The 27,504-nt window shown below is 38.1% G+C and overlaps 2 protein-coding genes across 8 annotated transcripts in view; one reads left to right on the forward strand and one right to left on the reverse strand.

The window, feature by feature from the left end:
- The window catches only part of SLC25A27 (solute carrier family 25 member 27), a 31,562-nt gene extending 16,850 nt beyond the window's left edge, over positions 1-14,712 (reverse strand). For all 5 annotated transcript variants that reach the window (XM_028097904.2, XM_028097903.2, XM_028097902.2 and 2 more), the window contains exons 1-5: positions 14,453-14,712; positions 11,747-11,938; positions 9,916-10,000; positions 5,726-5,848; positions 3,609-3,721 (exon numbers count right to left, since the gene is read on the reverse strand). In XM_028097904.2, the coding sequence (XP_027953705.1) occupies positions 3,609-3,721; positions 5,726-5,848; positions 9,916-10,000; positions 11,747-11,938; positions 14,453-14,558 (619 nt within the window). In that variant the 5' untranslated portion in view covers positions 14,559-14,712. The remainder of the gene's footprint in view (positions 1-3,608; positions 3,722-5,725; positions 5,849-9,915; positions 10,001-11,746; positions 11,939-14,452) is intronic.
- A 231-nt stretch (positions 14,713-14,943) lies between these two features.
- Positions 14,944-27,504, forward strand: part of CYP39A1 (cytochrome P450 family 39 subfamily A member 1) — a 95,317-nt gene continuing 82,756 nt past the window's right edge. For 2 of the 3 annotated variants that reach the window (XM_028097458.1, XM_028097461.1), the window contains exon 1: positions 15,092-15,376. In XM_028097458.1, coding sequence (XP_027953259.1) covers positions 15,200-15,376 — 177 coding nt within the window. In that variant the 5' untranslated portion in view covers positions 15,092-15,199. Of the gene's footprint in view, positions 14,982-15,091; positions 15,377-27,504 lie in introns of those variants that run through there. The other variant, XM_028097463.1, reaches the window with a different exon arrangement.

The following is a 27,504-nucleotide window of genomic DNA, read 5'->3' on the forward strand; positions in this document are numbered from 1 at the left end:
GTTGGGTTCCAAGCTGAGCATGGAGCCTGCTTAAGATTCTCTCTCTCTCCCCCTCTCCCTCTGTCCCTCTCATCCCCCTGCTCACATACACACACTCTCTCAAGAAAAAAAAAAAAGAATAGGTTAGGCTTGGGGCAGGAATGTGTACAAGGATGAAAGATGCTATTATCATTCTCAAGCACGGGAAAGCGACCTACAGATGGAGGGGGAGGAAAAGAGGAAGAGAGACAGACATTCAATTATATTGTTTGAACATCTGAATCCAGCTATGCCTAATGTCAGCTCAACCCCTGGACTTCTTAATATTTGAGATGATAAATTCCTTTTTTAATCCTAAGTAGGTTGAGTTGAAATTCTGTCACTTATAAATAAAAGGTCCTGGCCATTATTCTACATTAAGCTTTTTATATATTTTTTTCTAATGACAATGAAGAGCTTTGAAGAGTTTTAAACAGGGCAGTGATATATTACAACTCTGGAGTTTTCTAATGACTACCTACAGTGAAGTACAGGAAATGAATTGTAAAGAGGCAAGAATGGATAGATGCATTTGATCATTCACCAAATATGTGTCTACCATGTGGTAGTAGGCATTATTCTAGGTGCTGGGGTAAGAGCCATCAACAAACTGAACAAAATCCTCATTCTTTGTTGAGGGATGAGATAGCAACCAAATATGTAAACCACAGCATTTCAGATAGTTATAACTGCTCTGAAGACAAATAAGGCAAAGAAATGGGATAAGAATATCAGAACGTGGAGAAGAATGATGTATGTGAATTTTAAAGATGTGATCAGGGAAAGCTTCTTAATAACATCTAAATGGAGACCTAAAGGAAACATGAGGAAATAAACCTTGTAGCTATCTAAGAGAAGGTGTCCCAGGAAAAACAACATATGTATTATATCCCTGAAGCAAAAGTCAGCTTGGTACCTTAGAGGAACAGCAAGAATACTGGTCTAACAGGAGCAGAGTAAGCAAGGGCTAGAGAAGTAGCAGAGTCCAGAAGATGGGGAGCTACAGAAGCCAGGACAGGGTTTTGAGCAGAGCAGTGATGACTGTGGATTACTATTTACGTGGACATTTTGGCTGTTCTGCCGTGACTAGACTACAGGGAAACAAGACAGATTAGAGATGAGACTATTGCATTTATTCTGGTGAGAGATGATGATGTTTTGGCTAAAGGAGCTGTGGAGCACTGGTCAGATTCTAGATATGTTTTGAAGGCGGAATCACCAAATTGAATAGAGAGGGAAAGAAAGGAATCAAAGATGACTACAAGATTTTGAGCTTAAACAGTTTGAAGGGCAGAGCTGCCATTTTTGGAGATGGTGAAAATGAGAACTGACTAATTTAAAATGTTTTAAGTAAGATGATGGAGTGGTGACCTTGATCAGAGCAGTTTCCAATGCATAGTGGGACAAAATGGCCGTGAGGTAGATATAGGAAGACTAGTTTGGAGGCTTCATAGTGATCCAGTAGAAGGAGGTAAATAATACTTGGACAAAGGAGTGGCTCCAGGGATGAAAAGAAATGGATGGATGTGAGATACGGCTAGGAGACAGAAGTGGTTGGACTTGGTGACCGATTGGCTATAAGGAGTAAGTGAAAGGAAAGAGACAAAACTAGGTTTTGTCTAGGTTTCTGCATTGTTCAAGTGAGAAGGTGATATCATATATTGGGGTTGGGAAGAATGGAGAAGGAAGTAGTTTGATAAATGAGTTTGGTTTGGACACAAAGTGATATATTCAAGATAACCCAAATAAACATGCTGAGTAAATAGCTGGAAGCTGGAAGAGAAATCTGAGCTACAACAGATTTTGAAGCATTAAATTGAGAAATTACAATCAGTAAAGATTCCTGATAACTAAAATAGCTACCAATATGATGCAGTAGCCATGGATGGACTGAAATAGCAAAATAAAAAAAATTAACTAAAAGATTTACTTCCTTTGATGTTTAAGTGATATGTTACTATAACCCTCAAAAAGGCCACTCCTGGGGCATCTGTGTGGCTCAGTCATTAAGCGCCTGCCTTTGGCTTAGGTCATGATCCCAGGGGCCTGGGATTGAGCCCCTCATCGGGCTCCCTGCTCAGCAGGAAGCCTGCTTCTCCCTCTCCCACTCCCCCTGCTGTGTTCTCTCTCTCACTGTGTCTTTCTCTGTCAAATAAATAAATAAATAATCTTAAGAAAAAAAAGGCCATCCCTTCATTTCCTAGAATCATATAATTTTGGTCTTAGAAACAATCCTTTCATTCAATAATACGTTCATCAAATGTTTACTGACTACATAAGGGACTAGTTAAATAATGATAAATAAAATGTCCTTGGCTTCAGGGGACTCATTGTTGAGCGGAGGAGATAGACACACAGTAGAAAGCAATGGAATGAGGTACAAGCGATCACAGAGATAAGCGCTGGGAACTACAGAAACTCATAAAAGGGCATCTCACAACATGGCTAGGGAAGGGTGGTTGTGGGGTTCAGGAAAAATACAAGGTGGAGAGACATTTCAGTGGAGTACAAAAAGATCTGCAGAAGGATACCAAATAGAAGAAGAGGGAAATTGAGAAAGTAGAAGGTGAAGAGCAGCGTGATATGTGCAGGTAGAGGAACCTTCTAGCTCATGACTCTCTGCTTCACTCTTTACTCCCGAATCAGTGAATTGCTCAATTCCCTGAAGGCACCTGTTGGATTGTAAAGACTTTCTATATTATGTTATGAAATTTCCACTTTCTTCTGTGAGTGATGAGAAACCAGTAAAAGGTTGTAAGGGTCCCAGTAACATGTTCAGACCTGTGTTTTAGATATATCCCTCTGGATACTAGGTATAAATTTGAGGACAGGGGAGAAGACCAGCCTGATGGTTATGGCAGTGTGTAGCTTTGATAGTGAGAACTGTAAAAATGGTCATTTTAAAGACACTAAGGTGGTAGGTATTGGAGAGGGTATACTTTTAAGAAATATTTAGAAGACAGAAGCAAGGGTAAGCATCTGCCTTCGGCTCAGGTCACAATCCCAGGGTCCTGGGATAGAGTCCTGCATCGGGCTCCCTGCTTCTCCCTCTGCCTGCTCTGCCTGCCGCCACCCCTGCTTGTGTGTTCCCTCTCTCTCTGAAAAATAAATAAATAAAATCTTAAAAAAAAAAAAAAAGACAGAAGCAGTTACTGACTGACTATGAGAAGTGAGGGGCAGGATGAGTTAAGGAAATGTTCAGGTTTCCAGTCTGGGATGCCTGCTGCACAAGCTGGGGGAAGAGCTGGACATTCTGGATATAATGATTGTCACAAGGTTACATGTGCCAGTTTGGATCTTGGAGGAGGGTGTGGGTAGAGAGGAGGCCTTAGAAATAGTTTAGTCCTATCTCCTTATTGTCACAATTTGCTTGTTTTAGGAAATCCTTTTCATAGATCACCATGGAGAAAAGGGAAAATACTCTAGAGAAAATATTCAATTAAGGAGTCACAACATAAAAGAAGACCGCTGCCAATGTATATTACTAAAAATAATAAAATGGAATTTTTCATTTTCCCTGATGTCAGTGCTTATCATTACAATGGTGAAGGCAGTTAGGACTTATCAGAGTTCAATAAAGTTTCCATTACCTCCCATATTCACCAGTGCTGCTCTTTGTATATTGGGTACCCAGCCTGCCCAAAGCCCACGTATTCCTCCTTCAGATAAGATTTTTGCAAATGCATGATGCACACCACGAAATCTAAAGGAAAAATAATAATGAAATGTGAAAATCTATGCATTTCTATGGAATGCAACTGGATAAACTTCACCTATAGCTGTTATGATTTGAAGTAAAATAACATCTTAATTATCCAGAACTGTTAGAAATTTAAAAAAAAAAGTCAATCCTCACATATTCTCATAAAAGAAATGAAATTTTTAGTGTAAAGAGTAGGGAGGCCAATCTTATAATAGAAGTTCTTAAAATTGAATACATTTTTGGCTTATAAAAATCTACTACCCTATCCTGATTTTGTTCATTTTTTTTTTTTTTTTGGTACACAGGTGAAATATGGTGCTGAACCATGAATCAAATCTGGAAACCTCTGTTATAAAATAATAGTCTGGGTTTTATATAGTCAGAAATACCTAGAGTCCAATGCCACCTTTACCACTTAGTAGCTGAGTGGCTTTTACTTAGGCACTACATTCCCTTATTCTCACCAAAAAGATAATATGACATATTTATTTGGCATGCATAATTGCTATAATGTTACATGGGAAGTTATATTCACAAATGATGGTCATTGAAGTTAAAATCTGTTATGCACTTACTAAGCACAAGACTTTTTATATACATAAGATAAATTTTATTCCTGAAAACTCTATTAAGTGTGAATTTACATTCCAATTTCCATCTGAGGAAACAGGCTTAGAGAAGTTAAGGAACTTGACTAGGGTCAGAGCTAAAATGTGGTAAAGGCTGGATAATGAATCCCAGGTTATCTGACCCCAAGGTTGATGTTCTTTATAACAACAGGAAATGTTTTTTACTACTATATCAAACCAAAAATTTCCAACAGTGAAGACAAAGGAAGGGGAAAAATTGATGAGATTAGTTAAAAACTCGGATTTTTCTGGATCCCAATAGTTCTCTCCATAGAGCCAACCATGGCAACATCACTTCTTCCTGCTACTTTAGTAATTAACTAGAAGTTGTTACAAGATGACAAAATGGGTCCTGGGATTCTGTAAACTACTTGGTTAAGTCAGAGTGGTACCCTTTTCTCCTCTGTGGTGGGTGTTCTCTCTGTTTGGAGGGCTCAAGGGGGACCTGGACTGCCAAACCCAACCTCAACTTCCACTGAGCCAGCTAGAGGAGCAGCACTGTGAAGAGCAGTGGTCAGTGAGAGTGGTGGACTCCCAAAGGAGGTCCCAAACCCTCCTTCACCTCTGGCCCAGCCACAGACCTGTGTTCAGAGGAGCAGACCTCTTCATGCTCGGCCCAAGGCATTCTGCACTTTTCCTCTTCTCTGGGAGAGGTCTATCAATCTCAAAGATTTTGCCCCTTTCCCAGAGAAACAGACTAAGTGGTATTTTAATAAATTATTGAACATGACGTCCTTTGAAGAAAGGCAGACTTCAATAATTGGAGTAATGCAATAGGAGAATTTTGTATCACAAAGGCCTAATAAAAACCTTCCTTAAACTTGGGGAAAAGAGGAGGAATGGGATTAGACAAGGAAGTGGGAAGAACTTGCAAAGTCAATCTTGCTATTTCCCTTCTTTCAGGGATAAAGGGAAAGGAACCTAGCTTTTAGCCATGGAAGAGCTGAGGCAGTCTAACTGTCATGCAAACCTTCTGAAGGGTCCCTTTTAAAGATAAAGAAACAGTAGGAGTGCTAAGTGACTTCTACAACACTAAATCACAACAGCAAAATTGGGGTTCACACTGGGGCAAATTGCAAATTTTAGTGATCAGACTCTTTATATCAAGCTGTAATGGGACAAGTCTAGCTGACTAGGCTGGGAAAAGCAGCAAACAGCTATGCATACATATAATTTTTCTGGTAGAGAACATGGGCACCTTATCATGCAATGAAAGATCCGTGTTAGCTCTCCTCTTAATGAATACATCCTCCAAGTTGAGAGTCAGAATTAATGTCTTCACTGAATGTTGGATTACAAAAATGCATAAATCAGTAGGTACATGTTCAAACTATGACAGGGGGAAGGAATGGAATCAGTTAATTGGAGAACTTACCGCAAAGGTTTTCCTTCAAGTTTCCTTTTTCCTTCCATTTGCATCTGAACCTTCACTAGATCAGTTGGGTTGGCTAAAAATTGGCCAACAACACCAGCCATCATACCTCCAATTACTGATTTCCTAATTACAAAAGGAGATACATTTTTTAATAGTTTCTGTTAATTTTGCAAATTTTGTAGTGAACAGTACCAAGCTGGTCCAGCCCCTGCATAGGGGATTTAAAACCAAGTGAAGAAAAGGATGGATGTACAAATCACAGAGGAAAGTAGATGGTTTGTCTGTTTATTGAGGGGAGGGTTAAAGGACTATAAGGAGTTGAAATTCAAATCTGGTTTCAGGGGCCTTCTATGGCCTGAAATTCAAAAGAAGGGCAGTTGCTTCAAAGTTATAAATATCTGAACTGACCATTTAATTGTAGCTTAATTCTGACCATCGGGGAATAAAAACAGCATAGATGTAATCAGTCTAACAGACAAAAGCTGGTAAGTCAGAGTTTGTAAATTACTATTTTAGTAGTTTTGCAAAGTAAAGGGGGGTTGATAACTTTTTTCTCTTTGAAGAAACTCTCTCTGTCCCTAGACTCTTCCTTCTCCTCACCTCCCAAAGCCAACAGTGATCAAATCTAGACTACTATAATTAAACATGCTTTGAATCCATCCCCTCCTCTCCATTCCAGCTGCTTGTGTTGCAGACCAGACTCTGATCATCTTACATCTTTTCTCAGAAGAAATGGGATAATTTCTTTCCTTTTACTCTACAACTATATTTGAAGAGGTACAAATAGGTATAAAGTAAAAAGGGTCCCTATTATGAGTTCCCTTCCTCTGAAGCAATCACAATTACTAGTTTCTAATGATTTCCTGCACATAATAATAATGCATTCAGAGTAGTTATTATGTCAGGCCCTGTTCAAGCATTTTAAAAAACATTTATTTTTCATATCAACCCTATGACATTAGTACTACTGTTAAATCCTCTTTACAGATAAGGAAACTGAGGCATAAAAGCAGTTAAAGGACAGCTCAAATCACACAACTAGTGAGTGGTATGGCCAAGATGTAACAGCAGGAAGTCTGAGTGCAGACCACACAGTCTTAAGCACTAAGTTATAATCGATAGTTTGTGTACACACAAATGTGTATGTATAAATACTCATTTTTGAAAAGGACATATGTAGGGGCGTCTGGGTGGCTCAGTCGGTTGAGCCACCAGCTCTTGGTTTCTGCTCAGGTCATGATATGGGGGTCGTGGGATCAAGCCTCACATCAGGCTCTGCACTCGGCTCAGGGTCTGCTTGGGATTCTCTCCCTCCCCCTCTGCCCTCCCCTTCCCCCACTTGCACTCTCTCTCTCTCTCTCTCTCTAAAATAAATAAATAAAATCTTTAAAAAAAAGCACAAATGTACTGCTGGGTATTTACCACAAAGATACAAATGTAGGGATCCGAAGGGGTATGTGCATCCCGATGTTTATAGCAGCAATGTCCACAAGAGCCAAACTGTGGAAAGAGCCAAGATGTCCATCGACAGATGAATGGATAAAGAAGAGATGGTATATATACACAATGGAATATTATGCAGCCATCAGAAGGAATGAGATCTTGCCATTTGCAACGACGTGGATGGAATTGGAGGGTGTTATGCTGAGTGAAATAAGTCAATCAGAGAAAGACATGTATCATATGACCTCACTGATAAGGAATTCTTAATCTCAGGAAACAAACTGAGGGTTGCTGGAGTGGTGGGGGGGTGGGAGGGATGGGGTGGCTGAGTGATAGACATTGGGTAGGGTATGTGCTATGGTGAGCGCTGTGAATTGTGCAAGACTGTTGAATCACAGATCTGTACCTCTGAAACAAATAATGCAATATATGTTAAGAAAAAAAAAGAAGAAGAAGATAGCAGGAGGGGAAGAATGAAGGGGAGTAAGTTAGAGGGGGAGATGAACCATGAGAGACGATGGACTCTGAAAAACAAACTGAGGGTTCTAGAGGGGAGGAGCGTGGGGGGATGGGTTAGCCCGGTGATGGGTATTAAAGAGGGCACGTTCTGCGTGGAGCACTGGGTGTTATGCACAAACAATGAATCATGGAACACTACATCAAAAGCTAATGATGTAATATATGGTGATTAACATAACAATAAAAAATTTTTTAAAAGCACAAATGTAGAATGCCAGGTTGTATACTGTTCCACAGCTTAATTTTTCCCTAATAATATCCTTTAAGATATATTTTTCCTAATAATGTATCTCAAAAGTTACCAATTCATATAGAGCTGCCTCATTTTAAAAAACAGTTTCATAACGTTCCATTTTATGGACACATCACAATTTATTTAGACAGCTTAACTTTTAACTAAGAAATCTGAACATTTACATGGCATTTGATAGGCCCTGCAAATTGTTTTCCATAGAACTTGTATCAATCTCCATCAACACCAGCAGCCTAAGAGAGTGCCTGGTTCTCACAATGATGAACACAGCACTGTTTTTTCTCTTTGAGAATCTCATAACTACTGCCTCCTCAGTAATTGTGACATAATTCTAATTGTTTAGGCATCTCTATTACTGTGTGCTCAGTGATGGCAGGGACTACTGTCTTTTTCATTACTCTAGCCTCAGTATTGAGTACAGGACTGGCACACCATGATCATTCAATCAATACCTCTTGACTGAGTTGTTCTGACTGGGTCAAAAGACATCAAGCCCATCCACTCTGAGAGTTGACTTCATAGTGAAATATTTCCTTTGAACCCTTTATACCTTTCTCTTCTGGGGGGAATTACAGAATGCAAGGATTATTAATCTATTTCATCACTAATTCTGGGAAAACAATTAGTATAGCTTAGTACATTACAATTTTTTTTTAAACAAAGCCAAGAGATTTTGCCTGAAAGGTGAAATTCTGCTTATTGCTATTTTCTTATAGTTGTGACTTAGATTTTTTTTAGCCCAGGAAAGATATTATAGACATCTTTATAGGTTAGTCATATAAAACCTACCTCATTCTTTCAAAGCTGTATATTATGCTTCCCTGTATATATCAAAATTTATCTACTTCCAAATTGATAGTTATTTAATTTTTTTAAAAAGTTACTATTAACACTGCTACAGTCAGTATCTGTGTGTGGGGGGGGTCTGTGTGTTTATGCATAGGTAAAGGTGTTTCTAAATGTGATTATATCATAAAGGAAGAGTTGCTGGGTCAAAAGATTACACATTTAAACATTTTAACAGGTACTATATTCTCCAAAAAGACTATATAGTAACTTACATTCCTGTTAACAGCTTAATGGCGAAAAGATAGTTTTAATTAGTTTCCCTGATCACTGGTGAGGTTGAACATTTTTAAATGTTTAATGAACATTTATATTTTTTCTTTTGTGAATTTTGTCTGTTGGTATCCTTTCCCTATTTTCTTTGTTTTTTATATATTTTTAAATTTATTGGTAGTTCTATGTATATTATTTATAATAACTTATTTTTGTTTCTGTTATAAATATAAGTGATATGCACTTACATTCATTATATCATCTAATCCTACAAAAACAAAAGCCTGATGGTAGGTATTACTTCTACAGCTAAGAAAACTGAAGATCAAAATGGTAAAGTAGTTTAACCGGATTACATACGTACTAGTAGAGCAGGAATTTGAGCCTATCTCTGTGTGATTCAAAAGCTTGTCTCCCAGTAGAAGGGGGCATGAAGAAGGTGCTCTTTTAATATTGGGACAGCTGGGTGGCTTAGCCAGCTAATATTGGGACACCTGGATGGCTTAGCCAGTTGATCTGCCTTCGGCTCAGGTCATGATCCCAGGGTCTTGGGATCGAGTTCTGCATCAGGCTCCCTGCTCAGCGGGGAGCCTGCTTTTCCCTCTGCCTGCCGCTCCCCCTGCTTGTGCTCTCTCTCTGACAAATAAATAAATAAAATCCTTTTTTAAAAAAAGGGATTCTTTTAATATTAAAATATTAAATAATATATATGCAAAATTTCATATACATATGCAAATGTGTGTTTGTATACAATGTGCAGTAAATGTTCACTTATTTGGATTTACATTCTAATTATTATTTTAAGCCTATAACTTGAGGCAATTTGGGTACAAAAACAAAATTTTATACAAATCTAATGGATACACATTAGCGCCTTAGGGTCAATAGTATATATTATTTTCAAAACAAAACTTACCAAAGAGGATAATGCTTATCTTCACTTTTGCCAAATACAACTTCACGAAGATGTTCATAAGTGACCATGCGGCCTCCGGAGTACACTGTGTAGAATGGATCATTTAAAAGGTGAATTCAGCTAGACGTTTAATAAAACAAGAGGGCATTTTGACCTGGCCAGTTGATCTCTCTAGCTGGGTTGTTCTCTCATGCACATGTGGTCTTTTCTTGATGTTTCTGTAAAGGTGGCATGCTTTCTTAAGCCTCAGGCCTTCTCACATGCTGTCTGATTTTTCTTGAATGGATTCTTCCTTCTCTGCTTTGCTAACTCCTCCTAGTCCTCCAAGACTCAATTCAAAGAACATGTTTTCTAAAGAGTGCTCCCTGACCTCCAGTGTTCTAAACTGCCACTGCACCTGCCAAGCTTCTCCTCTGTTCCCCAGAACAACCCAGGCATACATTGAATATGACATTTGTCACATTAACTGGAGATTAATTGGATTTTGTTGCTCATCTTTCCATCAGACCATGAGCTTTTCAGGGCAGGCTTTTTGTGTTTTCATTACTCTATGTGCCCTAATACAGACCTTGGTACACAGCAGGCATTTTCATTTAATAAACATGCATAACTTCACTGGATAATTCATTATATTGGGGTAGCTTTTTCAGTCAGCTGTCAAAAGTATGAAATGAATCTTAACTGTAAAGCCGTATATGATGGTCAACAAAATACAAATGAAAAGGAGTGAAACTCAAAGCAAGAATGGGAAGCAAAGGAGAAAAAATAAAAAAAAAAGACTGGGAAATAAAAATCAATAAAATCAGTACATGGTATTCATAGAGAGCACTTTTCTTGATATTTCAGGAAGTCTGATAAAATATTTTAACATATTCACAAATACACAAAGCACTAAAACAACAATAGTCTCTATACACACTTCTGGAAAGCTCTTGATGAAGATACTCTTATTCATCTGAAGAACTGAAGCTTTAAAAATCATAAGCTGGTAAGTGTTAGTACTGGACCCTTTTCTGGTCAAGGGTCCCTACGTACTTGCAGAAATATTATGAACGTAGAGGAGAAGAATGCTGCACCTGTCCTACCTGCGTTTGAAGCCAAGTTTATGTTCTCCTGTCCACAAGCTGAAAACCCAACAACTATCTTTGTGAGTGCCACTGGAGAAGGAGAGCAGAAAAGTATTCTCACTGGCTGTGGCACAGTTACAACTATTTCCTTTTAAGAGTGACTAAAGGCCCACACAGGTAGGTAGGTAGCCTTGGGAACTGAGGCGAAAATCAGCTGCACTGCAATCACTCAATTGCCAGAATTGGATCAGTCATCTCTGTTCTCTTTCAGAGTTGCCTCGTCTGTAGTGTATGGGACAAAGACTAGTGATATTTGGCATTTTAGTCAAATATATTTTAATTTTCAAAGAACATGAAAAATTTAAATTTTGTGTTTTAAAGTTTCTAAAGTAGAGGAAAATATCAATTGCTCATTTTTTTCTTAAAAATCTTCGAACATGTAGAGAAGCAGAGAAAATAACTCCCTCTGTTTCCTTGAGATGTATCAATTGCTAACATTTTTGCCATACTTCATTCATTTTTCTGCTTAATTATTTTGAAGTACATTACAGACATCATGACAGTTCATCCCTAAATGTTTTTATATGCATTTCTAAAAATTTAAGGCAATCATTCCTTAATAATTGGTGCTTAATTTTCTTAAGAGAATATTCACTTATCACTGTAGTAGAAAAAACTACTGGATTTGGGCACAGCTAAACACAAAACCAGAGGACACAAACACAACTCATAACAAACTTACCAGCTGGAATCAAGATAGATACCTATGTGTCTGTAAATGGCAGGTGTCACTCCTTGCCAAAGCTTTAGAAAGCCTTCTTCTTGAATAATCCCTAGGGCTGTGCGTACCATGCCCCTATAGGGAGCAGATTCTCTTGCACTGTCTCCCAACCGAGCAAGGGCAGCTTCTCCTTGCATTTGGAGCCGAGTTTTTATGAGATCGAGGGGAAAGGTTGCTAATAAAAAAACAAAATGAGGGGGAAACCCATAACATTCAGAGAAACAAACAAAAATTCTAAAATTCTAAGTCACAGGACTAATATTTTAGTCACCACAAGATCAGTGGTTCTCAAATTTTAGAATACATCAGAATTAGCTAGAGAAATTGTTAAAAATTATTTCCTAGCCCCATGCTTATGAGTAGGTTGATGGGGGTTTAGAAATCATTTGATTCTTATGCACTCCCAAATTTAAGAATCACTGTCCCAAAGCACCCCCACCCCCAGATCATCAGGGGAAAAAAAGTGACAAGACTTGGGTTCTTTTTACTCAGAAATTTCAGCCTAAAATCTACATTAGTCCTTAATTTTTGCTTTCCAATGGGAATAATTTCAGATTCCATATTCTGTGATTCTGCTTTGACTGCACCCATGATTAAGACCCAATGTGACTTTTAGAACACTATACTATTTCTGATAGGTTCATAATAAGTGCAGGTGAAGCTGCATTCCGTAATTTCATGGGTGATATTCACTGATCTGAAGTTTGAGATATAGAAGTTTATACAAGGGCAGATATAGAGTTTATACAAGGGCAGCATGCTCAATATACTTTCAATTAAGGCATATATTGAGTTGTTTTTCCAGTACAGGTTTTATGTGTGGCCTCCTCATGAGGACCAATTGTACTTGAAAAGTTTTTTTCTAATGATTACATTTTGAATTCAAGGTATTGAATTCAAGAATACATTTTACCTTGAAACAGTGAAGCTAACTGGCCCACATTAGGAATATCAAGCTCATAACTTTATACTCATAATGTCCCAAATAACTGAAGTAATCAGATTCAGGTAAGTTCATGAACATTATTGACATTACATGAGTCTTTTCAATGACCACCACCTGACAGAAAATCATAGTTATGCTTTTTCCAAGAGAAATCAGAGTAGGGGGAAGAGAATATTAAATCTTACCACTGGTCTTTGGAAAAAATATCTTGCTGATAGTTCCCCTAAAACAGAAGTAGTTTGCATGTAGAGAATTTAAACAGTGCTTTATTAACATACGAACCCTGAGAAAACTATATAGGTTCTTCTATATTAACATGGGTTATGCCTCTCAAAATAATTCTGGTTTCCTTACTGGTTACTTAAATAATGCTTCAGGTTCTGATCCTAAAGTGTTTTGAACTCAAAACCATCCCCTATTTTGATTTCCTAGCTTCCCATCCCAAGCCCCCACACCATTCTCCACAAACCTTTAACAAAAGGAATGTTTCTTTACCATTGGTCACAGGGGGAAACATCAGGTTAAAAAAAAAAAAAGCTGGAAATATTTAATTCAGCAATCTGATTTTAAATTTTTTTTGAAAAAAGTTGAATTGTATTTCAGTAAAAACAGTGAATAACAGAAATTTTCCCCATCAGCTTTAAGAGAAGAGAAAGAGAAAAAATAGAGGGTCCAAAGGGCAAGAGTAGGAGAGCACAAAGGGCAAAACAAGGTGTGCTGGCTGTGCGGGAAATACAAAGTAAGTTAATTTTAGATGAGGACAAAGTAACATTTCCTTATGATAACACACCAAAGCTGTTGCTTGTTTTGTTTTTCAACAGGCAAGAAAATGAAAGGGTAATCTTAAAATGCACAGCGAAGGCTTCACAGGGAACACACAGGCACTCTGCTCACAAAATCATTGGAAGGAACACCACCTGCTCATGCAAGGGCATCACAATTCTCCCTAGGTGGCCTTGAGTTTTCTCTGACTCGCTTATGCATAGGTAACTGCCGGCCCTCTATGTTCTTATGCTATTTAATGCTTTCATTATAATAAGTAGCACACTGTAACTGTCTGTCACTGCATGTCTCCCCACCCGCCTGTAAGAAAGGTCAGGGCTGAGTCTTTTAAGGACTATCACCACAGTCTAGTATTGTAGTAATTACAACAGTGTTGTAATTAATATAGTGCCCCGCCTTGGATTTCACATTTATATATCATCTACTTCTCAGACTCCTTAAAGGTAGACACAGTATAGACGAGTTAAGCTCAAGGAGGACAATAGGCGGATGCTGAGAAGATGCTCAGTGACAGGTTAATAACTTAAGTCCTACGAGCCCACAAAAGATAATGATATGGTGAGGCTATGTAAGAATATAAATCAGAGAGATTATTTCAATAAGGATGAAGAGTGGATTGTGTTTTTAAAAGGTCATCCTCACAGATGGGAAAATGATTCCTATAGAGGAATGACAGCTCTTGAAGCTTCCAAGCATAGACATTCAGACACAATAGCACACCTCTGAGGGAGACGAAACTGGAAGGAAAAGACCTTAGTGACCTCCAGTGCCGCCTTGTCGCGAAGGCAGCCTTGTCCCCGCCCTGCCACAACGGCCAGGCGGGTGGGCAAGAAGAGGGCGCAACCCAGCGGGCCGCACACCCCGGGGGGCCGAAGCCGCCCGCCGGTGCCCTCACCCCCCACCCCCAGCGCGGCACCTCGACGAGTCGCGGGGGAGGCCCAGGCGGGGGCGGCCGGGTACCTAGCTCGGCCACGGTAGCCGCGCAGCCTGACAGGAGGAACTTGCTCGCTCGGGGCCATCTCTGGGCAAGCGGCAAAAGCCTCTCCTCATCCTCTGGAACCGACATTCAGCAGCAAGACGGGACGACAATATACCCCTTCTGGCCGGCGCCGAGCGCCGCGGCTGGCCTGCCACTCTGCCAGGGCCGCCCGTCCTCAACCGGCGAGTGGCGGAGCGGGGACCATTTCCCTCGCTCGGCTCAGCCAGCCGGCCTCGCGAACCTACAGCTTTCCTCGCAGCCCCCGGCTGGAGAGCTCCACAGAAGTGAGAGCTGAACAACGCGAAGCCCACGAGGCTTCTGGGAAATGTAGTCCGCCGGGCTGCGCGCCTCTTGGGCGCCATTCTCTGATTGGCCGTGAGCGAGGCTTACTCGGCGGCGCCGGCCCCGGTCTCCATGGCAACAGAGCAAGTTCTCCCCCCGCCTTCCCCCCGTCGGCACCCGCACCAGTTTGGTCCAGCCCCTGCGTTCGGTCCAGCGTAGCTCGGTCTGGTAAGACTAGTGGAGGTGGGAGGAGGGAGCGATGATGCCGAAGTCATCTAAAAATTGGGGCGGGGAAAGGAGGCTACAGTTAGAAAGGCAAACAAACTGCGGAAGTTGTAGCAGACAAGTTGGGAGGTCCGGTAGGTGCCCCCTCCCAACGGAATGAGCAAGTGCCACGGCGGCAGGACTTTTCCCTTTTCTGATTCTGGAAGGTGCTAGACAAAAACATGGAACTAATTTCCCCAGCAGTGATTATAATCCTAGGTTGCGTTGCTCTTTTATTATTCCTTCAGCGGAAGAATTTGCGTGGACCCCCGTGCATAAGGGGCTGGCTTCCTTGGATTGGAGCTGGATTTGAGTTTGGGAAAGCCCCTCTAGAATTTATAGAGAAAGCAAGAATCAAGGTATGTGGCCTTAGCAGGTGGGGTTTCCGGAGGAGGTAATGTTTTCTTTTTTATTTTCTTTTATTGGATCTCAAATGCGACATTAAAACACAGGCAACATACTTGCTGTCCACAGACGATCATTCCTCAGCTATAAACAGCTAAACCTTATGCAAGTTTTTTTCGAAAGAAATGGATTTTTATTGGTTATTAATAGATTTTTATCAACTTGTAGCTGCCTTTTTGGAAGTAGGTATTAATTTATAAATGCTAGTTACTTCGTCATAGTTTAAAAGTCCTAAAGGTACACATATTAACTAAACACTTGCAATAATTCGGAAAGATAAAAATGAAATACGGTTAATTTAAATTTATGAAAACGTGTAATAAATTAGTATCCTAACTGAATTTAACACCAGGCTGCTGTAAAAATTACTTGCAAACTTAGTCTTCACAAATTTAGCCCGCACTGTATTTTCAGCTGGTGTTATTATTTGATGATGATGAGATCCATTTTCACTGCATACTGAGGAGATTAGTAAGTTGTTGTAGTAGATGTTTTTGTCCTTAAAATAGCTTTCAAATATAGTGTATCTTTCAAAAATAGTATGTAAGTTACTGCCAACTTTTTTCCTTTATTTCAACAAATGCTTCAGTGTACCTTCCCGTGTGTGTTGTGGGGTTGTGCTTTTGGCACTTAACCAATTGTTTCCTCAGAATAAATTCCTAAAAGTGGAATTGCCTAGTCCAATGACATGAACATTTAAATTGTTCATGTTATTGTGTCACTCTTGCAAAAGAATGTAACAATATACACCTTTTCTTGATCTTTGAGTGTAGGGGATTGCCCAGTTCCTCATATTCTGGCCCACACTAGGTGCCATAATTATTGGGAGTTTGATATAGGAAAAATGTTATATTTTAAAGGAATATTTCTTTGTCTCCCATAGCCTTCCTTAGTCATGATTTTGATAAATTTTAAGGAACGTTATTTACAAGCGTGTCTCAGAAGGTCAAGCAAGGTCAAAAAGATTATTCTGTTTTCTTCTTAAAAGGTTTATAGTTTTCCATTTTACATTTAGGTCTGTGATCCATTTTGAGGGTTTTTTTTTTTTTTTGGTTTTGTTTTGGTTTGGGGTTTTTGTATGGTACAAGTAAGGGGTGAGGTTAATTTCTTCCCCACCTTGATGTCCAGTTGTTCCAATATCACATCCTGAAGGACTGTCCTTCCCTCATTGATTGCCTTTGCAGCTTTTCAAAAGTTAATTGGCCATATATATATAGATCTATTTCTAGCCTTTCTATCCTAGTCCATTGATTATGTACCCACTCCTTTGTTAATGCTACACTGTCTTAAATACTCTAGTTTTATAGTAAGTCTTTAAATCAGGCAGTAAAAGTTCTCCGTATTTCTCTGTAATTGACTTGCCATTCAAGATTATTTGCATTTTACTATAAGTTTTAGAACTGGCTTGTCAATATCTATCATAAAGATTGCTAGAATTATGATTGTAAGTTTGTTAAATCTATCGAAAAATTGGAGAATTGACTTCATAACAATAGTAAGTCTTCAAATCTATGACTGCGGTGTATCTCTCCATTTATTTAGCTATATAATTTCTTTCAGAAGTGTTCTGCAGTTTTTGTGATGTGGCCTTGCCTGTGGTTGTTAATTATTTTATATTTTGAGGCTATTGTAAATAAGATTGCTTTTGCTTTTATTTTCCACTCGTATCCTGTTGAAACATAAAAAATACAATCTGTTTTCTGTATATTAACTTTATATCTTGTGACTTTGTGCTAAATTCAGTTGATTACTTCTAGTAGTTACTTCAGAGATGCTTTAGGACTTTTATACATAAAACAATATGTCTTATAAACAGATAAATTTACTTCCTTTTTCTGATCTTGATGCTTTTTATTTCTTTTCTCTGTATTGTAATCAGTAGGATTTCTAGTATATTGTTGAACGGAAGTGGTGAGAGTAGACAAGCTTGTCTTTTTCCTACTATTAGGGGAAATTGTTCGATATTTCACCATTGAGTGTGATATTAACTGTAGATTTTTCAAAGGTGCCTATTTCAGTCCTGACCTTCGGCCCACACATAGAATTCACAGATGCCACCAGAGAAATAAATAGTGACTTATTATCTGTTCATGTCCCTCATTTCCTAGCTGCCAGTGAAATCCTTATTTCACCTGATTCTATCTCATTGTACACAGAAACAGAAGCATCTGCATTTGTTTTAAAAGTTGCAAAGTATTCCCTGAATCACAGTTTACCTAAACAGTGACTTAATGATTGACATAGTTTGTTTCCCATATTTTACGGTTATAAATATTGTAGGAACAAGTGTCATTTCTATGTGTGAAAATGTATCAATAGAATGAATTATCAGATTCAAAGTATAAATGCATTTATAATTTAGAGTGAAATAGGAAACGTTTTGAGTGTGTTGAGCAGAGGAATGATGGGCTCTGATTTAAATCTTAAAGGTTCACTTTGGCTGCTCTGTTAAAAACAGGAATGCAAGAATAAAAGAAAGAAGGTAAGTTGAAGGTTATTGCAATAATCCAAACTTAAGATCATTGTGGTTTTGGAGACTGGTTTCAACCATGGTGATGGCAGTGGGAATTTGGGAAGTGGCTGGATATATTTTGAAGGTGGAAGCAGCAGGATTTACTGGCAAGTTGCATGTGGTGTGTAAAAGAATGAAAAGGGCCCAAGATGACTCCAAGAAGTTTGGCTTGAGTAGCTAGAAAATGAGATTGCTGTCAAGTGAAACAGCCACAAATACAAGAACTTACTGGAAGGGAAGAAGTTATCAGAAGTTCAGCTTTAGCTATGTTGGAGTTTGATAAAAAATAAAATAAAATAATTAAAATTTTAAAAATTAAAAAAAAGATATGGTGAGATATGTTGGAGTTTGGGATGTTGATATCCAAGTGGGAATACTGAGTTAAGCAGCTGGATAAATAAATTTGGAGCTTGCAAAAGATGTCCACTGATACATAGTTTCAGTCTCTCCTACCTATCTTCTAGACCTGTCATTTCCCCTGAAATTCTTTTCACATATTTATTTCTATTTAATGTTTTTTTTCACATTTCTATACTCTCTTTTCCTTAGATTCTTTATTTCCTGTGGGTTATAGTTTCCCTTGTGCTTCTCATCATTGTCATCTCTCTTTCTCTTTTTTAAGATTTTATTTATTCATTTATTTGAGAGAGAGAGAGAGAGTGCATGCATGAGTGGGGGTGGAGGAGAGTGGAGAAGAAAAGAAAGAATCAGACTCACCACTGAGCATGGAGCCCAAAGCGATGCAGGGCTCCATACAAGGACCCTGAGATCATGACCTGAGCCAAAACCCAATTGGACGCTTAACCAACTGAGCCACCCAGGCACCCCAAGTCATTGTTGTCTTTTATTCAAAAATGTCTTTATTGTTTCTTTCTTTCCTGCATTCCTTTATCTCCTAATTTTCCTCTATTGTCTAGCTGCTTCTTCCATGGCTTCTTATATTTCTTCTTTGCTTATTTCCTTTGCAGCTTCAATTATTACATTCATTTTTCTAATTCCAAAAATAATTTTGCATTACAGGTTTTTTTTTTCTTTCTTTTATCCATGGACATCTTTTTGTATTACAGGTTTTAGGTACCCTTGGAGGAATGTTTTTGGTGAGTTACTTCATCTATAAGGAAGTTCTGCTCTCCTTTTTTTTTTTTTTTTTTTTTTTTTTTTAGAATTTTTCTTATAGTACTGAATTTTTCCATTTTTGTTTAACTGTATTTTAGGGAGTTGAGTTGTCTCGGACCAACTGACGGCAGGAGGTTTTGCTTGGGGGCAGTTGCCTTCCAGGTTTCTTGACTTAAGTCTTTTATCCTCCCTTGCTACAGGGAAAATACAGTGTCTCTATGCACCCATGGCTCTGCTTTTAGGATATAATCTTGCAGATTTGAGCTCTCACTGCCTTTCTTCAATAGCTGCTGCTAGTAAAAGGGGCAACCCGTCTTCCCAGGTGTACTTTTCACTTTTAGAGGATAGTGCTTCTTGCGAGCCCACCTTCTGTGTTATCTTTTGCTACCCGCCTCAATATCCATGGCCTGTTTATCTTAGCCCATCTCATAGTGGTTCCAACTCTGTATATTTCCTTCTCATATCTCAGAGTGTATATTTCCGAGCTTTTCCATTGTTGAGCCCCCTGCACATCCCCTTTTTCTTTCCCACCATGCTGTGATAGCTTCTAAGAGCAGAACTGAGGAGTTCTGTTGGAGTTTGGGATGTTGATATCCAAGTGGTATCCAAGTGGATGTTGATATCCCCGGGCACACTGTTGTAGTTAGTAGATTTTCTTCTTATTGTCTAGCTCAATATGTTGCTTGTGCACCTATGTTTCATTCTCCTTGTGGCTCTGTGTGATTTCCAGGAAAGAAGTGGAACAATTCAGAAAGAAGTTGCCATAATGTCACTACCAAAATTGGAAGTCAATCTTCTCAAAAATTAGATTGTTTTTGTTTTTGTTTTTTTTCAGATAGGTCCATATTCTAAAGTCACGAACATATATGTAATGAAAGGTCTTTCTCTCATCTCTGTCCGCTAGCTGCCTATCTTCTCTTCCAACAAGAATATTTCCATTCTCTTGTATAACTTTCAGAGATATACTGTGAATGAAAAAAAATGAATTAGGAATGTTTGCTTCTGAAAAGTTGGAGTAGTTGTACTTTCCCCTATCTCTCCCACTAAGTGCAGCTAAATCATAATTGAACATTATACATAAAACAAACATAAGAAGATTCTCAAAGGTGGGGAGGGGAAGGCAGGCAGCTAGGGACCACAGGATCTGATGAACAATATGGCACTGAGTTTCCTTGATTTTTTTTCTGCTTCACATATCTCGATTGGACTTTAGAAAAGCCAGCAACCTGGAGATGCCTGTGGGCACAGATAAAAAAATAAGCCTCAAGACAAGCCTAATCTCTCTAGGTAAAGGGCCAGGAAAGGAGCAGCTTAGCAAGACAGAAAACTTTTAGACTGCAACTGCTCTGGGCAAACACCACAGGAAAAAATTATGGCATCACCTCAGTCAGCAAGTGCCAAGTGAAAAAGGCTATCCCTAAATCCTGGCCAGGCTGTAATGAAGTAACCCTCCACCTCCTAGCAGGGATGGTGTCAAAGGAGGTGTAGAGGAGGGTCATGATTTTCCATACTGTTCAGCAATAATGAGGCCATCTCCACTGCAGTGTTAATGGAGACCGCTTCAAGAGCACAGGCCATACCACCAATGAGCAATAACAAGGATTCCCCTCCTACTCACTGGACTGGTGACCCATGAGCCTTAGCAGATGGGTTAGGAATTTCACTACCACTTAGCAAGAAAGAGCCTACTCCTCAAACACCTTCTCACCTCCAGGCCAGTGGAGGTCATATGGGAGCAATACTGAGGAATCCCTTCTTATCCCAGCCAGAGTGATACAAGAAGAACCTAGTAGGGAGACTTGCTTTCACCCTCAACCAGCAGGAACAAGGAGTCCTCTCCCCATGCTGAGTGATAAACCTAAATTTCCATCCCCCTATGTGGCAGTAATGAGGTGGCACTCCCCTTCTCACACCAGAATAATGCCAAAAGAAGCCTGGAAAAAAGATGAGTTAAATAAAATGCAGTGTCATAACATAATATCCAAAATATCCAGATTTTAGTAGAAAATCACTCCTTATACCAAAAACCAGGAAGATTTTAACTTGAATAAGAAGAAACAAATCAACAGATGACAGAGATATTAGAATTATCTGACAAGGATCTTAAGGCAGCCATAATAAAAATGCTTCAACAAGCAATTGTAAGCATGCTTTAAACAAATGAAAAAAATAGGAAGAAGCAGAAAGTCTGTAAAGAAATAGTACATACAAAGAAGAAACATACAGAAATTTTAGAACTGAAAAATGCAATAACTAAAAAAGAAAAAAAAACCCTCAGTGCATGCGTACAACAGCACAATGGAGAGGAGTGAACAGAATCAGTGAACTTCAACATAGGTCAATAAAAATTGCCAAATATGAAAAACAAAGAGAAAATAGACTGAAAAAAAATGAGCGGAACTTCAGGGACTGTAAAAGACCTAACATGTCATCAGAGTCCTAAAAACAGAAAAGAAAGAGGGTGAGTCTGAAAAAGTATTTGTAGACAGTAGGGCTGAAAATTTCCCAAATGTGGCAACAGACATGAACCTACAGATTCAAACAGCTAAGCTAATCCCAAACAGGATAAACCCAAGGAAGTCCACAGCAAGACAAATGACAGACAAACTTCTGAAAACTAAAGACAAATATAATTCTTAAAAGCAGCAAAAGACAAATGGAACTTTATCATAGTGGGGAATGAAACTGGAATGAAAGCAGATTCTTCATCAGAAACCATGGAGACCAGGAGAAATGGTATACCAATTTTCAAGTGCTCAAGGAAAAGAACTGTCAACCTAGAATCCTATCTCCAGCAAAAATATCCCTTAGGAATTGAGGAGTCAAGACATTCTCAGTTGAAGGAAAACTAAGAGAATTTTCTTCTAGAAGACCTACTATCCTAAACAAATGACTAGAAGTAGTTCTCTAAACTGAAAGGGACCAATGAAAGAAGAAATCTGGGACATCAGGAAGGACACAGTAAACAGAAGATATGGAAATGCAATAGACTTTTTTTCTCTTTTTGTGATTTCTAAATTATGTTTGGTGGCTGAAGCGAAAATTATAACACTGCTTGATATTGTCCTAGATGTATGTATTACATCCCAAGTGGGAGAGGATAATGCGATATAAAGGGAGATTCACTTGAAATGGTAAAATGGCCACACTATGCAGACCTTGTGGAAGACAGTACAGAGGCTCCTCAAAAAGTTAAAAATAGAACTACCCTACTATCCACTGATTGCACTACTGGCTATTTACCCCCAAAATACAAAAACTAATTCAAAGGGATGCATGCACCCCAATGTTTATTGCAATATATTTACAATAGCCAAGTTATAGGAGCAGCCCAAGTGTCCATTCTCAGATGAATGGGTAAAGAACATATGGTGTATATGTATATATATATAGAAATTATTCAGCCATAAAAAAGGAATGAAATCTTGCCATTTGCAGCAACATGGATGGAGCTAAAGAGTATAATGCTAGGCAAAATAAGTCAGTCAGAGCAAGACAAATAGCATATTATTTCATTCAAATGTGGAATTTAAGAAACAAAACAAACAAAGGGGGAAAAAAAGGAGAGATAGACACAAACCAAGGAATAGAGTCTTAAGTATTGAGGACAAACTGATGGTTACCAGAGGGGAGGTGGGTTGGGGAAGGGTGAAATAAGTGGATTAAAGAGTCACTTATGAGCACTAAGTAATGTATAGAAATGTTGAATCACTACATTGTACACCTGAAACTAATATAACATTATGTATGTTAACCATGCTGGAATTAAAATGAAAAACTTCAAAAAGTGGCTGTATCAATTAACTATGATAAGTTATGTATATATACTGTAATAGCAGGAGTAATCACTAAAAAATTCTACACAAAAAGGTCCACTTAAAAATACTATAGATAAGTCAATGGAATTCTAAACAATGTTCAACTAACACACAGGAAAGCAGATAAAACAAAAACAAAAACCAGGGAGAACAGAAAAATACAAATAAAATAACAGACTTAAACCCTAATATATCAATAATTTAAGCTATGAATGATATAAATATAATTATTAAAGATAGATATTTGCAAAATGGATTAAAAATGGTGCAACTATATGATGTATAATAGAAACGCACTTCAGGGCTCCTGGGTGGCTCAGTTGGTTAAGCAACTGCCTTCGGCTCAGGTCATGATCCTGGAGTCCCGGGATCGAGTCCTGCATTGGGCTCCCTGCTCAGCAGGGAGTCTGCTTCTCCCTCTGACCTTCTTCCCTCTCATGCTCTCTCTCTACCATTCTCTCTCTCTCTCAATAAATGAATAAAAATCTTTGAAAAAAAAAAGAAACTCACTTCAAATATAATGAGATAAGCAGGTGAAAAACAAAATTATGGAAAAAGATATATTGTGCAAGCATTATTCAAAAGAAAGTAGGAGTGGCTATGTTAATAGCAGAAAAATACCTTCAGAGCAAAGAAAATTACCAGAGACAGAGGGGGACATTATAAAATGATAAAGGGGTCAATATGCCACAAAGAGTTAGCAATTCTAAATGTGTATGCACCAAATTACAGAGCTGTGAATTATGTGAAACAAAAACTAGAACTGAAAGAAGAAACAGACAAATCTACAGTTATAATTAGACATTTCAACAACCTGAACAATGGGTAGAACAGCTAGACAGAAAATCAGCTAGAATATAAAAGACCACCAACCAAAAAAGATCTAATGAAGATGTGTAGAACATTCTACTTAACAAAGCAGGTTATGTATTCTCTTCAAGTGCCCATGGGATATGACAAGATAGACCATATTCAGGGCCATTGACCCCCACAACATTTAAAAGAATTTGAATCATACAATGTATTCTCTGACTACAATGGAATGAAACTAGAAATCAATAACAGGAAACTCTCCAAACACTTGGAAACAAACAACATATTTCTAAATAATCTATGAATTGAAGGGAAAGTCTCAAGGGAAATAAAAAATTATGCTAAATTGAAAGAAAATAAAAATGCAACGTATCAGAATTTGTGGGACACAGCTAAAGCAGTGCTGAGAGAGAAATTATTATCACTAAATATTTTCATTATAAAAGAGCATAAGTGTGAAATGAACAAAGCTTCTCTTTCAGTCCCCTCCCCACAAAAGAGCAAAGTAAACCCCAAACTAGAAAAAGGAAGGAAATAGTAACAGAAATCAATGTAAGTGAAAACAGAAAAATATAGAAAAAATCAGTGAAAGAAAGAGCCAATTCTTTGAAAAGATCAATAACTTTGAAAGACCTCATACAAGAAAAAGAAAAAAAGACACCCATTATTAATGTCAGGAATAAAATAGAACATAGCATTGAAGACATCAAAAGGATGATAAGGGAACACTATATGCAACCCTACACGTAGAAATTTGACAACTTAGATGAAAAGGACCTAATTCCCCCCCAAAACGCAAACTACCACAACTATTCACTATGAAATAGATAATTTGAATAGCCCTATATTTGTTAGGAAATTGGGTTCATAATTTTAAAACTCCCAAAAAAGAAAGCTAAAGGCCCAGATTGTTTCACTGGAGAATTATGCCAAATGTTTAAAGAAGAATTAACATCAATTGTATAAACAATCTCCAGAAAATAGAAAAGTTTATTTTATGAAGCTAGGATCATCCTGATACCAAACCAGATAAAGACAGCACAAAAGAAGAAAGCTGCAGATCAGTATTCCTTATGAATACTGATGCAAAAGTCCTCAACAAAATATCAGCAAATAAAATCCAGCAATATACAAAAGGAATTATAGATGCCATGACTCCATGGGTCTCTTCCAGGGATTTAAGACTGGTCCAATATATGAAAATCAGTTAGTGCAAGCCACCGTATTAACAGGTGAGAGAAGAAAAGGCACGTGGACATACTGATTTGTACAGAAAAAGCATTTGACAAAATCCCACACCCATTCATGAGTTTTAAAAATCACCAGAAAAGTAGTAATAGAAGCTTGTTCAACTTATTAAAGAACATCTACAAAAATGTTACAGCTAACCTCGATCTTTTTTTTTAAGATTGTATTTATTTATTTGACAGGGAAAGATACAGCAAGAGAGGGAACACAAGCAGGGGGAGTGGGAGAGGGAGAAGCAGGCTTCCCGTGGAGCAGGGAGCCCGATGCGGAGCTCGATCCCAGGACCCTGGGATCATGACTTGAGCCGAAGGCAGACGCCTAATGACTGAGCCACCCAGGCGCCCCTCAATCTTAATGGTGAAAGAATAAATGCTTCATCTCTGATTGTAAACAAAGCAGGGATGTCTACTGCCACCATTTTTATTTCACATAATGCTGGAAGTTCTGGTGAATGCAATTAAGCAAGAAAAAAAATCATAAGGAAATGTCTCTATTTGCAGATGATGTGATTGTTTACTTAGAAAATCTCAAGGAATCTACAAAAAATCTCCTGGAATTAATCAGTAAATTCAGCAGGATCACAGAATGTAAAGTCAACATACAAAAATCAATTGTATCGCAACATACCAACAATGAACATGTGCAAATGGTAGTTAAAAATACAATACCATTTATAGTCACTCAAAAAGAGAAAGAAATATTTAGGTGTAAATCTAATAAAACATGTATAGAACTTTATGATGAAAACTAGAAAACCTTGATAAAAGAAATGGAAGAACTTAATGAAGAGACATACCGTGTTCATGGATTGGAAAAGTCAACATAGTAAAGATGTCAATTCTCCTTAAATTGACATACACGTTTAATGCAAAGTCTATCAAATTTCTGGTTAGGTGTAGATATAGACAAGATTATTAATAATCCATATGTAAAGGCAAAAGAACTAGAATAGCTAAAACAAGTTTAAAAAGAATAAAATGGGAAGAGTCACTGTACTCAATTTCAAGACTCATTACATAGCTATAGTAATCAAGATTATGCGGGTGGAGGGATAGATACAGAGATTGATGAAACAGAGTTGAGAACCCAGAAATAGACACACTAAATGTCCAATAGATTTTAGACAAACGTGCAAAAGCAATTTATTGAAATAAAAGTAACCTTTTCAACAAATGGCAGTGAAGCAGTTAGACACCAATAAGCCAAACCAAAACCAAAAACAAAATGAACCTTGACCTAAGTCTTGAGTCGTATATAAAAATTAATTCAAAATAGATCACAGACTTTTATGTAAAACATAACACTATAAAATTTTTAGAAAAAAATAAGGAGACTGTCTTCTTAATCTGGAGCTGAAGAATAGTTCTTAGACTAGGCACCAAAAGCACAATCCCTAAAAACAAAAACTGACAAATTGGACCCCATGAAAATTACAAGATTTTGCTCTGTGGCAGACCCCGTTAGGAGACTGGGAAGACAAGCTATAGGTGGAGAGAAAATATTTGCAAGCCACATATCCAGTGAGGGACTGCTATCTAGAATATGGAAAGAACTCTCTGCACTCAACATTTAAAGAACCCCGACAAGTCAACTAAAGAAATGGCAAATGATATGAACAAGTTCCTGAAGAGGATATAAAGCTGGCAAATGAACACATGAAAAGATATTCAACATCATTAGCCAGTTGAGGGTATGCAAATGAAAACCACAATGAGATATCACTACACACCTATCAGAATGGCTAAATAAAAAAGAGTGACAGCACTCAGATGTTAGTAAGGGCAGAGAGAAACTGGATCATTCATAGATTGCTGGTGGAAATGTCAAGTGGGACAACTACTCTGGAAAGCACTTTGGCAGTTCTTTAAACAAGGAAGCACGCAGCTGCCAGCAATTCCACTTCTAGAGAAATGAAAACATGCGTTCACACAAAAACCTGTGCACTGATGTTTATAGCAACTTTATTTGTAATAGTCCTAAACTGAAAAGAATACAAACATCCTTCAACCATGTTTAAACAAGCTATAGTACATCCATACTATGGAATACTACTCAGAAATGTAAAGGAATGAATTATTGATACATACAGCAACCTAGGTGGATCTCAGATGTTTATGCCAAGTGAAAAAAAGCCAATCTGCTGAAGTTTCCATTATTCCAGATATTCATCTTTTCATCTTCTATTTTATACCATTTGATTCTATTTGTATATCATTCCTTAAACTCAGTATTATAGAACTGGAGAACGGGTTAGTAGTTGTCAAGGGTAACAAAAGAGGTGGCGGTGAGAGTAAAATGGGTGTGACTATAAAAAGGCAACTTGAGTCATCTTCGTGGTGATGGATATATTCTGTACCTTGACTTCATCACTATCAGTGACCTAGTTGTGATAACATTCGATAGTTTTGCAACATGTTTACACTAGGGGAAACAGAGTAATGCATACATGGGGTTGCTCTGTATTATTTCTTACAACTGCACATTACTCTATGGTTATCTCAAAATAAAATGCTCATGAAACAACACACAATCATCATTTCTACAACATACTGTATGCACTTGCCTTTGCTTCATA

This window comes from Eumetopias jubatus, unplaced genomic scaffold, assembly GCF_037043125.1.
Source record: "Eumetopias jubatus isolate StellerSeaLion01/CBP00866 unplaced genomic scaffold, mEumJub1_p1.0 scaffold_6, whole genome shotgun sequence".
NCBI classification, from domain to species: domain Eukaryota; kingdom Metazoa; phylum Chordata; class Mammalia; order Carnivora; family Otariidae; genus Eumetopias; species Eumetopias jubatus.